General features: G+C 33.9%; 1 protein-coding gene across 14 annotated transcripts in view; it reads right to left on the reverse strand.

Annotated features, from left to right (window-relative positions):
• The window catches only part of RNF111 (ring finger protein 111), a 71,283-nt gene that overhangs the window by 14,499 nt on the left and 42,187 nt on the right, over window positions 1-14,597 (reverse strand). For 6 of the 14 annotated variants that reach the window (XM_039865462.1, XM_039865461.1, XM_039865460.1 and 3 more), the window contains exons 4-7: window positions 13,723-13,886; window positions 11,065-11,262; window positions 4,955-5,277; window positions 1,500-1,758 (exon numbers count right to left, since the gene is read on the reverse strand). In XM_039865462.1, the coding sequence (XP_039721396.1) occupies window positions 1,500-1,758; window positions 4,955-5,277; window positions 11,065-11,262; window positions 13,723-13,886 (944 nt within the window). Of the gene's footprint in view, window positions 1-1,499; window positions 1,759-4,954; window positions 5,329-11,064; window positions 11,263-13,722; window positions 13,887-14,597 lie in introns of all 14 variants that reach the window. The other 8 variants (XM_039865452.1, XM_039865459.1, XM_039865457.1 and 5 more) reach the window with 3 other exon arrangements.

Raw genomic sequence — 14,597 nt, forward strand, 5'->3', positions numbered from 1 at the left:
TCAAAAACTACTAACAATTTAAATAAATGTCCATCAACAGAGGACTGATTAATATACAATGAAATAAAAGTATTTAAAAAATGAGCTAGATTTTTATGTGCTAATATGAAAAAAATCTAAGATGTACTATTAAATGTACTATTAAAAAAATCAAAAAGTCAAAAAGCAAGAGGCAAATATGTTTAACATTCCATTTTTTTAAAAGGAGACTCACATGCATACACATGTAAACTTTTATGTGTAGAAATAAAGCTTCTGAAAGGTTCCATAGTAAGCTATAAACAGTTGCTACTTCGGAGGTACTAAGATTAGTGGGATGTGGAGAGAAGGGCTTTTACTTTCTCAATCTGCATCATTCTGCAGTTTGAACTTCTTAGGATGTACACGAGTTACTTTTATGATAAGAGTAAAACAAGTTTAAATCTAAAACATTTATTTATTAGGACAAAAAAAAGGAATGGATTCACTTATAAATTGCCTCAATATATTATTTTTAAAGGGGAGAGGGAGAAAAACCACCCATTTTGAGTTATAAAAGATGATCAATTGAAGGTTAACAAGTATTACAAGTCAGCCTGTATAATATACCAGTATTCAATGCTTTGCAAAAACTGTTTCAAAATCTGTTTTCTAACTTACGCTTTAAATTATTATAAAAGTAAATGATATATCACCAGGTTTCACTGTACAAATTCTGGTTTGACTGTAGCTATGTCTGCAGGACCTAGACCTAAAAAATTATAGGAGTAAAACAACTCTAAGGAGATATATAACTGAAAATTATCCCTTGCATGTAAATCAGAACAAAAGCCTGGTTTACTCCTGGCATGAATTTTTTTTTTTTTTAAATCAAAGTATTTAAGTTTCCATTTGATTATTAGCCTATGACTTTACAAAGTAGTAAATATGTTATATAACTTAAGGGCATTTCTCATTTTTTATATCTCATAGATTTCAATTTCTTTAGAAAAGTCATGTCTGATTCTATTTTAATTGCCTACATCAAACACGTATGGAAGACTTTTTGCAAATGGCACAGCATTCTGTCAAGGAATTCTCTGATGCCTCAGTTAAGCTTCAGAATTCTTAGTCAAAATTTACTAGTGCCTAGAAACAACTACTAAACTTTCAAATTTCCCATTACCCCTAAAGAATAATCTAAATCATTAAAAGAATCTACGGTGCCATTAAATGTATTTCAATTTCATAGATATTAAAATGTAAATGTTAAAATGTAAAATAAATTTAAAAAGTAAAATAAACAAAATATGATACTTTTAATTCTCCTGACCCCTTAAACATCTGACTTTTATACCGTAGAAGACTGTTTGAGGGATGTGGGGTGAAGGGAGGATAAAATGGGAAAGGTACACCCCACTCTTAGGCCAAGGAAATAGTAAAAATTTATGAATTAAGAATACTGAAGGTTATTTCACAGAGAAATGTAAATGCTTCATTTATATACCTCTAAGATCACTGCCTATTAAATTTATACTTACAAGGAGGTGGCATATAATGTCGACACGATGAGAGTGAAGCTTGTGCAGGGGGCTGGGGCTGGGGCTGAGCAACCATGCTTGATCCATAACCATCTAGTGATAATGGCTGACTCGGGGCAGCAGCAGTAGCCTGATGGCCGAAGATTGCAGCTCGGGAAGAAGAAACAGGGCAGCAGGGGTCAAATGCAGATGCTCCATGAAAACCACCATTTCCATGACTTCTGATACCACTGTTGCTCAGGTCTACTGGCAATGCCTGCTGTATAAAGAACTGTATTTTATCTTTATGAAGTCTGGTCAAAACACTGTTTCATGTCATATTCTAAAAGTATTCCTAATGCAATCTTGAAAAACAGAATCTTCGAATTAAAAATTTGAAAATGGTAAAAACTTTTAGTGTGAAGACCTATTGAATACAAAGAAAATGATATGTGTATGTTGGACTGTAAAAACTGTAGTGATTATATACTTAGAATCTATAATCAATTTTAAAAAATCAAGCACAAGATCATGCTACAAGATGAACAAAAGTTAATTATTATTTTAAGGTCTATTTCTCTTCCATTATCTAGATCTTAAAAACTTTTAAATCATACTTCCATATTCTCCTTTACCCCAAATTATGATTTGTAACTTAGGACTTCTTTGGAAAATATAATCACATCATAGAAAACAGTAATATTCTAGGTAAAAACTGTCCTGTTTCTAAACTGTATACAGCAAGCATTCAACTGAAAATCTTAATAGTACAAACATTATTCAAGATAACAAAGGGTATAAGATTCCTTTTATTAGAAATACGACCTTAGGGAAGGCTCATTTACTAAGTTGGAAAATAAACCAGAGTCGAGATTCCATCTCTACTCATCAGTAATTAAGTTTTTTCCCAAAAAAAATTTAGAAAATTCCTAGGTAAAACACTTTTCTACTCTAGAGCAGATTACAGAAACAGAATTGCTTCTTTGTATTCTTAAATAATTTAAATATAAGCTTTTGCTTAGTATTCATTATAGCTGTAATTTTTTAAAAAATGTGATTAAATAAAGATTTGATATAATATATGGAATTATGTATAGAACAGTTCAATACTGGAAACTGAGGCACTGGAGATAAAGAAAGCTAGGGTAATATTTATTGGAGGCCCCGGTCACCCAGCAGTCCAGTGAGAAACCATAATGGTCTTTATATTTTCAAGAGGCTCTAGGCTCAGGGTACAAAAGAAATGAAAGGAACTCTGGATGCTAAAAGGAAAGGGGGATGATGATACAGAAGCTGTGGGAAGGTGAAAAGGAAGAGCTCCTTTCTCCTGTATTATGTGTCTATAATTAAGTAAATGTCTGCCCTCTTCCTTTTGAGTTGGCAAATACAACCTATGTCCTCAATTTGGGTAAATAATATATAAGAATAATATTGTGAGCTTGTGAGTTTATATTTACAGTTCAAATCCTTTCCCTATATTCCTCTTTAGGCTAAAATTTGGCAAATGGACTGGAGTATCAACATACTATGAAGGTGAGCAAATTTCCTATCTTCTTTTCCAGTCAGTGATTAAGAACACTCCCAAAGAGTGAGAAAGTAGGGTGAAGGTCTTCCTAGAAGGAACCGAGGGTAAAGTTAAAAGTAAAGAATGAAAAGAAAAGGGGAAAAACTAACAAAGAAAACACTCTTTCATAATTCTTCTTATTCTAGAAGGAAAAGGAAGGGTAACCAAAATGGTACAAAAATGGCAAATACTACTTTATTACATAGATTATGAGTAATGCCTAACACTAAATCATTCTCTCAAAAGAGGAAGTTGCATCCAAAGTAGTAAGGTTTAGAGATGTAGTGACTACTGCAACTTCTTTGTTGTCAGGCCTAATCCTCATCAATATTTCTCTGCCTACCAATCATAAGACATCTATACAATCACAAATTCTCAGATCAGTTTGTTTCTCTCACTCCTCACTTCCTGCTGTGCCCACATAGGTCTCAAGTGAAGACTATATGAGGTTATCGCATGAGCATGTGCCTCATTTCAGGATCCTCCAAATGTCTACAGGAGTCGCAAACTGTTCATATTTTCAAAACCTCACTCTATTTTCCTTCATGCCCATGTCACCAGTGAATGCTTGATCCTGCTCACTTTTCTCAAGCTTTGTGTGCAGTCCAAGTACCTCTACTTAGAGATAGGTGAATAGGTTACATTTATTTTACACTAAACAGAACTATAAAAGAGATTCTACCTAATTAAGTCAGTAGGGTTGAAATAAAAGGTTGTATAAACAATTCATCTCTCAAACCAACTGTCTTATTTTATTATTTCAACAACGACAATATTCTATGAACGAAAGGCCCACCTTTTGGCAGCTCTTGAATAAATATGGAAGAAGTTGGCAGATCTACTTTGTCACAATTTTCCTACTATAAACACTGCCCCTTCAGCCCAAATTTCTAGTAAAAAAATTTTTTGCTTTTAAGCAGGGCCTTTCATTCAGTCCACTTAAAAGTTTTCCTTTTGCTTCCTCATTCCCAACAAGTAAATAAGTCTAGACGATCAGATGTTAATACTTAGAACTGTCACCAGAACCAAAACATAATCTAAAATCTCTCTAATCATATTTCCTACTAAACCCTTTAATATTTCTTCTTGATATCAGTGGTTAATTTTTTTTAAGGGAACATCCCTCCCTTTTATTTTTTTGTCAGATCCAGAAGAGATAACCATCAAAATTTAAAGATGAAGTAAGTACTTTAGGAAAGGGCAAGAGGTACAGAAAAGCAGTTGCTCTGGATTTTCATCTTGATTTTTTTTCTAGCCCCCTTTTTCTCGCATAGAGTTTTACCTTGAAATTACACATGTTGTTTTTTAACGTATGCAGCACCCAGGTTTACATCACAATTATATACAGATGACACAGCAAAAGTTAAAATAGCATGTTAACACTTGACTTTATTTACTTCATGTGATCACCAATATTATTTGACATTTCAAGCACTCACTGACAATAACTAATTCACTGTATTATAATTTTTTGCTGACATTTCAATTTCCCATAAACTAGAAATCTCATCTGCTCTTAAGAAACTATGTCACAGGTTTGCATCTGAGAAGGTTGTTTATTTCTAGAGATGAGTGGAGATTATAGGGGGCTTCAGAATAGGAGAGGAAGGGGAAACAGGGAGAACTTCCAAATTTCTCATGAATTAGACTGACATTGCAGTTTCAACACTTTGCATGAAATAAAATCCCAAAGATCAGATTCATCTGTACTTAACTAAAAACACCAAAAACCATTCCAGAATAAAATATATTATCAGTTCTGATTTTCCACACCCTTGGCCACTTTTACATGGGCAACAGAATAATAACTTATTTACCATATAACATTTGTCATTAGGGTTTTTTTCCTCCTGAAAAAAACACTATTTAAAAAATTTAAGAAAGAAAGAAGAACTCATCAAATTCCACATACCTGGTCATGGTAGCTGGTACCAGAACTACTATTTGCTCCACAAGGTGCTGGTACTTGTGGAGGTCTTTCCACAGGGCAAGTAGGAGGATCACTATAGGAGGGAGAAACTGGGACAGCTGGGTGGGGAGTATGATGGTGGTGGTGGTGATGTTGAAAATGGTGGCCATGCTGCTGAAAGCAACTTGTATGTGGATGTCCTAATGCATGGTGATTTTGTGACGACCCTCCACATGGTGAGTGCTGGGGACAGCAGGAAGGTAACCTTGGCATTGCAGGAGGGCCAGTTTCTGTTACAGCACTAGATGCAGTTCTTCTCGAGTCATCTTGTAACAACAACAATAAAAAGCATAGAACAATCAAATGATCGAATATCACTGTGTAGAAAATAGACATTGTGTATAAGTAAGTAAATAATTAAGAAATGTTTAGTAAATTCAAATCTCTATAAATAAGAACATGATGATGTTATGTTCACATATCATATAATTTTGAGCAGCGTTTTCACTGAAATTTTCCTGAAAGCCTAAATTCTTCAAGAGGCTCACATTTACTATGATGTTTAAATATGACAACAGATCATCTCCTAGGTCATGACAATTAGTTTTAAACTGCATTTTTAAAAAATCTAAAATATCATGTGAGTTCTTCCATTACATGCAACAAAGCTAAGACTCTTCTGAGCTCCATAAACCCCTAATACCACTGCATAATGCAGACTGCTATGTACTTCTTAAAATCTTATCCTCTTAAGACATAACCACCCCACTCAGAGCGCATATCTGGCTAAATCTCACTGACCTCCAACATCCTTTCCCTTCCTTGTGCCTCTAAACTCAGACCTGATAGAGTACAAGAAATAATAAGACTCTAATATGTAAGAAATTATGTGTCTTATAATTTAGTGATTTAGTGCTGAACAGTGAGGAAGAAAGCATGGTGTTCGATGGGCCTGAGTTCTAATCCTGAGCCTGTCTAATCCTGAGCAATGTGACCTTAGGAAAGTTATTTAATCTCTTTCTCAACTAATAAGTGGAGCAATAATTGCCTTGTAGGGTTGTTAGAAAAGATGACAATCTTCTAGGTATGAAACATCTGAGCACTGATTATGCTTTGTGCCACATGCCCAGAGTTACTGTGCAGGTAAGTTCTTCCATGCCAGAACTGCAAAAGTGCCCCAGGTCTATTTTAGTGTTTCGAACTCAGATAAAAAAACAGCACCCTTTCCTCAAACTACACATTATGTGGAAACTATATAAAACAGATAAAAGAAAATTTTTTTTATGGAAAAAAATTTTTTTGCTTAAAATATATAAATTAGAAGCATGAAGAGCCCAGAGTCTTGTCTTTCCCTCCCCCATCCCCTATGTGACCCCTGAGGCATCTCAAGAATCCTTAGGAATCTGAAGCACCACTATTCTAGCCTTATTTCTAGAGTAACCAATACCAGGGATACCTTGGCTCCTATTTGGCTCACAGTACCTAGCTAATCTCTTCTGGGTCAATGTACCAATTAGGAATCTTCTGGCTACTAACAAATAATACAAAATCCAACCAAAACTGGCTAAAACAATAAAGAGAATTTACAGGCTCACATAAATGAACATGGGTCGGGGTGCTTCAGGCTCTGGTTGATAAGTCTGATTGCAGCAAACCTCCTTGTAATTCTCCTGGGTCTGACCTTCCATACATGTCCTACCCTGCCTTTGCTGATTTTCTTCTGGGCAAGTTCTGTGATCTAAACCCTGTTAATATAGTATCTGTAAATTGTTTTCTTTCCCAGCTCCTAGTCTGGCTTATTTGGGCTAATTTCCCAAACCCTTCTGTAGAAGTTCTAACCTGAGAAATAGAATTAAGGAGTCTGTGAACTTAGATTGAAAAAATTACAAATTTTGCTGATCTGTAATTTTTGTAGCAATAATTCATTATTACAGTAGCTTTATTCCTGCAACATTTTCAGGATTTTATCTCAGCCCCCATGTCAACGTGTTGTACAAGTGAATGTCATTTATTGTGTTGCTTCAGAAAAAAAAAGATTGAAAACCGATGGGACACTAAATCCATTCAGTGGATGGACTAAATAACCTTCCTGGTTCCTTTCAACTCTGATGCTTTAATTTTACAAATCTGGTTATTTAAGGATTATGCATAACACTAAGACTCAGGAAATGAGTCTGTAACAAGAGCAAGAGATCTATGGACTGCTAGAACTGTGACTAATGACAGATAATGACACTTATCTATTCAAAAAGAAATGTACACCTTATCTTTGTCTTTGACTATTTCAAATACAAAAATCAAGAGTGAAATAAGAGGAAGCACAATAACTACAATATATTTAAGGCTGAAAACAACTTTAAGGAATCAGATCATTAATAGTATGGCCTGAAGAAGTAGACTGATCTTATAGCTCTACTTCTTAGGGTACAGTTTTGGCTTCCAATTAAATTAATAATCTCTTTTCCTACAGTCCAGCAGCTCTTTGTTGCTCAAACAGGGTAGCAACCCAAAGTAAAGACAACTGAATAGTCTCTTGTTCAAGAGTTACTGACCAAAGAAAACTGCCATAAGTTAGAAGTAAAATACAAATATATCTGATTAGTAAATAAAACACTTAATTTTTATTAAAATTAGCCCATAGTGTCCACTAAAAATGAGACAATCACAAACCTCTACCAGAGAAATTAACTCCACAGACCAATGAAATCAAGTTGGTTAAAGTACTCTCACTATAATTCTAGGAGGATTACTGAGATGTACTCATGCATTTATTCATTCATTTGGTAAGTCTTACATATAACAGTGTTATTAAAGGATCTACAAAAGGCACTGGAAAATGCAACAGTGAAATTTAAAGTCCTGGCCTTTAAAATAACTTATGATGTTGTCTGCCTTTGTTTTATCTCTAGCAGCTAAAAACATGTCTGCACAAGGTAGGTGGCTCAATAAGCACTTGCTAAATTTAAGTTAACCTCACAAGGGAAAAGAGGCATTCATGTATGCATGCAGCTAAGTCTGAGAAAAGACAGACCTGATCTCTGATCCTCAAAAAGCTCATCATCAAGTACGGAGACAATTTAAGATATGAATCAATCAGTATTATAACAGAAACACTGAGTTCTAGTATAGTACAGAGCAATGCTTTCCCCCAGGAAACACCTGGTAATACCTAGGGACATTTTTGATTATCACAACTGGAAGGGAGGTGGTGCTACTGGTATTTAGTGAGTAGAGGTCAAGAATGCTGCTAAATATTTTACAATGCATAGGACACCCCCACACATAAAGAATTGTCCAGTCCAAAGACAATAGTGCTAAGATTGAGAAATCCTGGCATAGAGGAAGAGTATAGGCTCCAAGCCAGACTTCCTAGGTCTGAATTCTTGCTCCACTATCACATAACCTTGGGGAAATTACTTTATCTATAGAATAAGAACAGTGATAGAATCTGCCTCACAGATTATGCAAAATCAAGTTAATATCGATAAATCATTGACCAATGTTATGCCCTCAACAGATGTTACTTATTATTATCCACTAGAATGTTAGTTCTGTTTGGGCAGAAAATTTAAGTTTTGTTCCCAGTTTCTAGAACAGTGACTGATACATAGTATATAATCAATAAATATGTGTTGATAAATGAATATATAAGATATTATATATGCATAAAGCAAGAAGTCAAATAGATGAGGGCTGACTGGGACATGTCAACTTTGAAGTGACTGGCAGAATGGTCCAGAGGAGATGTCCAATAGGTAGTTGAATATGAAGGTTTAAAGTAGGAGAGGGCTCTGGAAACACAAAATGAGAAATCATCACCATATTGGTGGTAGGTGAAAACAACTGCAGTTATGAGATAGGCCAGGGAGAAAAGGGAAGAGAACAGAGTTCTGGGAGAAAAGAAAATTATTACCAGATTTTTTTTTATCATCATGTTTGTTTTGAAAGGTGTCAGAAGCACGTTAGAGGAAAGAGTTTCAGGTGAAGAAGATCCACTTAAGTGTGCATAGACTGAACACAAATGTACCTATCTAGGTACTAAGGGAATGGAACCAGTAAAGATGCTGAAGATATAGGGAAGATAACTATTAAAGCATAGTCAAGGACACAAGAAGGGGTAAGAGGTAGAGCATACTAAAGGGACTGGAAGGAAATAGAAGGACTTAAGAAACTAAGAGTTAGGAGAGAAGGATAGGTATAGATATGCAAGTTTTTATGGAGGAGTTGGACATTATGGAGGTTCATGCTTGAGAACCTCCATTTATCTTTTATTTATTTTTCCCCTGGAGGAATAAAAGTATTGAAGAAAATACAAGAATTTTGAAATAGTCATTGAGGGGTAGAAAAGGGAACTGATTGAGATACATCACATTATGGCAACTTATTACCAAAAGCCCAAGATTAGATACCATAAATTCATGAGGCACCAATCTGCTTGGTTCTATGACTTTTATCAGCCTTATTTAGAAACCCTGATGATAAGAGCAAAGGAGGATAGGTTGAGTTACTCACGACTGGAAATATATAAGAAAGTGCAAAGTAAGGACAAGATGTGAAGAAAATAGGTGACCGATGTTCTATAGAGTCCTGGAAGGAAATGAAGCCAGAAGAACTTCGAGTGCCCCTAATGTAGCCTGAATATGCATCTGTATGTGCTTCTATCAGGTTTATAGAGAGGAACAATCTAGCCTGAAATAAGGTTCTCCTAGTCTAGAGAAATACAACACGAGGAGGTCTATCTCAAAGGTGGTCATCAATATAGTCAGAGTAATATCATGAGAAGGCCATTCAGGTAGTAAAGTTGCTACCTAAGAGATTAAATGTAAATTCTGAGTAAACAGGGTCTTGAATAAATGAACGAATGAATGAATAAGAGATTTGAGACTTACCTTGAAATAAAAGTTGGGACTGTCTAGATAAAATCTAAAATCTAGATAAGAATAAGGGTACATAAAGCTACCAGAAGAGAGGAGTGAATGAGAAGAGTTCAAATTTTGCCTTGAAGATTATTCCTGACCTTGAAAGTAACATTCTGGATTTCTTCATTTCTGATGTGAATAATAATATCAACATCGAGGATGTTTTTTAAGGATTAAATGATAACATGACAGGAGATAATTAAATGATGGGAGAAAGTACTAGAGATATAACTACTAATTGAAATAAATAATCTGAGTTAAGGACTAAAACTATAAAACTCTTAAACCATAGGAATAAATCTGTGTGACTTTGGATTAGGCGATGATTTCTTAGATATGACACCAAAAGAACAATGAAAAAAATTCAGAAAATGCACATGATCAAACTTTTTAAAACTCTCATCCCTGTTTTCAATTCTTTTACATAGAAGTGAAATTGTGGGTCACATGGTAACTCTGTTTAACTTTTTGAGGAACTGCCCAAGTGTTTTCCACAACTGCTGTACCATTTTACATTCCCACCAGGTTATTCATAAGAGTTCTAATTTCTCCACATTCTTCTCAACACTGGTTATTTTCTAACTTTTTAAAAAAATTATAGACATACTGTTGGGTGTAAAGTGTTATTTTGTTGTGGTTTTGATTTGCACTTCCCCACCAACTAATGATGTTGTTTTATGTGCTTCTTGGTCATTTGTTTATATTCTTTGGAAAAATATCTATGCAAATCCTTCGTCCATTTTTAAACAGGGTTTAAAAATGTTTTTGTTTTTGAGTTGTGCAAGTTCTGTACATATTCTGGATATTAGACCCTTATCTAATATATGATGTTCAAATATTTTTCTCCCATTCTGTAAGTAATCTCTTCACTTTCTTGATAATGTCCTTCGACACATTAAAGTTTTAAATTTTGATGTTCAATTTATATCTCTTTTTTTCTTTTGTTGCTCTTATTTTTGGTGTCAGCCATTTAATTCTCTCTAATCTCTATCAGTTGAACAATGATGCTTTGGTAACATACAGCACCCAAATTCAAATGTGAAGTCATAGTAAAATTCCAACTGAGACAACTTAGTTCACATATGATGCTTATTTCTGAGAATATGCTCATGGTAAATACAGCTAAGATCTTAAAAACGACAATACTTTTTCTAACAAATATAATGAAAGAGTCCACTGCCCCTTTTTACATACCTCCTATAGAAGAAGTACCAGTCATACTATTGCTTGTAAGAGTAGCTGAAGTCTCTGACACTGTGGATGGTTGGCTACTAGTGACAGCTGAAGCGGTATCAGAGGCCTGCTCAGAGGTAGATGGATTTGAATTGTTAATGGAAGCGCTTGTGGTTTGTGATTCCATTCTTGCAGAAGTGGTTGGTACTACAGTAGGTTCTATAAAATACAAAATGTTTATTTAACATTTTGAAAATTAGGTAATGGATTATATTTTAATCCAAGCTAACATTTTTAGAATAATTATAAAAGCAAACTTTAAAAATGTGAACGCTCTAATAAGTAGAATATTTAGTTTAAAAAGCTTTCCTAAAGCTAAACTGCAACATTAAAATAACGTTACCAACACATGATTATTACATTTTAAAAAATCCAACACATATATATGCATATTCCAGTAATTCAGGTGATTAACAGTTTTTTGGATAATGACTATATAAGTTTTCTGATCTATCACAAAGACAAAAAGAAAGTAAAAGTGTCTCTGCTAGGTTCATGCACATTGTTACAGGTGGTCAAAACAGTTTTACAAACTGTACTTCTTTGGTACTGTATGGGTTCTAGAGTTAGATGCTTGGAAAGTAATTTTGATTTCACCACTGACAGTATGAACCCGGATTAAGTAACTCAAGTACTCTCATTTCCTCATCTGTAGAACTAGGAAAGTACAGAATTTTCTTCACAGAAAGCATTTTGTATGATGCTTTACATATAGTAATCACTTAATAAAAATTATCTGATATTTAATGTTTTAATCTTTTTACATGCCTTTTTGTGTTTTCCAAAAAGTTTTTTGCAAATATTAATATATTTACAAAATATATTAATAAATATTCAGCAGTCCTAATAAAATTTAAAATCTTATAGTATAATGTAAATTTCAGGCAGACTGTAACTTATGAAATAAGTTATACTTTAGACTCTGACTATAAAATAATTGTTTAAAAATTGAGACTAGGAATAAAATCTGTCCAAAGCATTACGACAACAATTAAATCTGAAAAAAAGGGACTCTCTTAATGTGATGTAGAATGAGAGGACAAACTAATCTATACAATGCAGTGTGGCAGGCTGATTCCTGAAATACAAATAGTAACCCGGGACAACTGTACTTTGGATGCTCAAACAAATATATTTGCTTACACGTAAAAAGGAAAGGGAGGAATCTCAGTTTATTTGCAAATAGTTTATTTCAGTTTCTTAATCTTGGCAGTATTAACAATTGTGGCTATAAAATTCTTTGTTGGGGATTGAAGTGGAGGGTAGCGGGTGGACTGTCCTATGCATTGTAGGATGTTCAGCATCCGTCACTGGCCTCTGCCCAACAAATGTTAGTAGCACTCTCCCCACAACCGTGAGATGCAAAAATGTCTGTAGATATTGCTAAATGTCTCCAGGGGCACAAAATGACCACCAGTTAAGATAGACCAGTGGTTTAGAGTTTATTTTTAATAAGATAGAAGCTTTCCACTGAAAGAAACTAGTGGGGAGAATGAGGCATCTACTGATCACTGGAATACTTTTAACCTAGTAAAAGTTTTCTGGTTGAACTAATTCTAATGGGTTAAAAGGATACTCTGTAACTTTCTACTTATTGGCTAACAGGTATCACATGGAAGAACACACATAAAGTATCAAAATAGTCATCTTATATTTAATTAATTCCAAACATTTTTTAATTAATCCCTATTAACTACTGTTTTACAGATAATTTATAGTGCTTCAAAATAAAAATCAAGACACTGTTGAATGACATGCAGAGAGTAGGAATAAACCAGTGATTCATAAACATCTAACTCCAAAGTATTGGTACTCTGAAAGTTATAACCATCCAAACTGCAAACAGCCCATATTAAGAGCTGACTGCACAAAGCCTCTAACTTTTTCTACCTACCTAATGTAACTTTTCTCGAATTTATACCTAACTCTGAAAGATAGTCATTCATGTATGTTTGACTACCCTTCCTTAAAGGAAATTATGACTGATTGTTTCCTTCTAAGATGTAACCAATAATACTTGAGGATAATTCTCAGTATGTGAAAAAATTCACATATGTATTCATATATTCACCCATACTACCACTTTCCCTAATTTGTTTTCCAACTCTAGCTTTGTTCCCTCAGTTACTTGGGTGTTGTAAGCCAAAACGAAACACTAAAATTAAGCAGCACAAAAGGCACCCTAATATTGGAGAATAACATACCTTTAAAAGTAAATTCCACATTTCAAATAACCACTATTAACCATTTATATTCAGTTATATTACTTTTCTGTTGTCTGTATTAAAGTGCCATTTCTACTTTTCATAGCAAAGTTAAAGTATGACAATAATATTATAAATGAAAGTAACAGGTGAGGATTAATCAAACTATCGCTTGTAAAAATTATTTTTTTCCTAAGAAAATAACTACCAAGCAATAAAATAACCAGAAAAGATTTTACTATATAATAACCAAGCTTACTATATCAATTGATAAATAAGATTAGAAAATCTGACAATTTCCCTGTAGTTAAATAAAATATTACCATTAAACAGTAGTAGGAGTTTATAACATAGTAAGATGTTTCATTTTATCAAACTGTCTTCATAATTCTACACTATTACTACTCTATCTTACCATCTTCATCAACAGTAAGGTCCACAACTTCTGCTGCATTCTGCCTCAAGGGCTGTATAACAGTAGAAATCCTACTGCGGTTCCGTGGCTCCTGTGGCCGACTTGAATGAGAACTTGAACCTTGGCTCCAATGAGATCTGGAGTGTCCAAGGGTTGAACGAGACCTTAAAAGATATCAATATTAAATTAGTAAAATTTACTTGAAACTAATAAATTTTTTTAAAAATTAGTAAATTAAAAATTTTTTTCAGTTACCCAAGAAATAATAAGCCTTTCTTACAAAGTAAGTTGTGAAGTTCCTCGTGTAAGACTTCTCCAAAGAAATAATGGCAATGGAATTAAAAATTATGACTAGCACAATGGCTGGCACTGAGTAAACCTTTTCTAAATGAAATGTTTAGCAAATGTTCACTAATCAAATGAGCTAAGAATATGAGAAATCATTATGTTATCATTTTAAACCAATCATTGGTGTAAAATACAGGATTCTGTTTCAAAAATGCTGCTCTCTTTTCAACGGTTAGTTTGAATATTAACCTGGGCTATGACCAATTATTTACATTTTATTTTAGATACCTAAAATTATTCACCATAGGTAAAGGAACACAAAAATCAACACCCTAACATTTTATAATGTCCACATAATCTTCTATGTTTAGTCCAGACTGAATTTGCAAATCATGGCTTTGCTTCTGGTTCTGGTTCTGATATAACAGAGATTCAAGGCATCAGAGAAATTGCCTGGGATCAGAAAAAGTAAAGATAGTTGCAGCTAATTTATTATAGACGGTCTCCAACTTAATGGTTTGACTTAGGATTTTTTGATTTTACAATGGTTTGAAAGCAACATGCATTCAGTAGAAACCCTATTGTGA

Source organism: Pteropus medius, unplaced genomic scaffold, assembly GCF_902729225.1.
Source record: "Pteropus medius unplaced genomic scaffold, Ma_sr-lr_union100, whole genome shotgun sequence".
NCBI lineage: Eukaryota > Metazoa > Chordata > Mammalia > Chiroptera > Pteropodidae > Pteropus > Pteropus medius.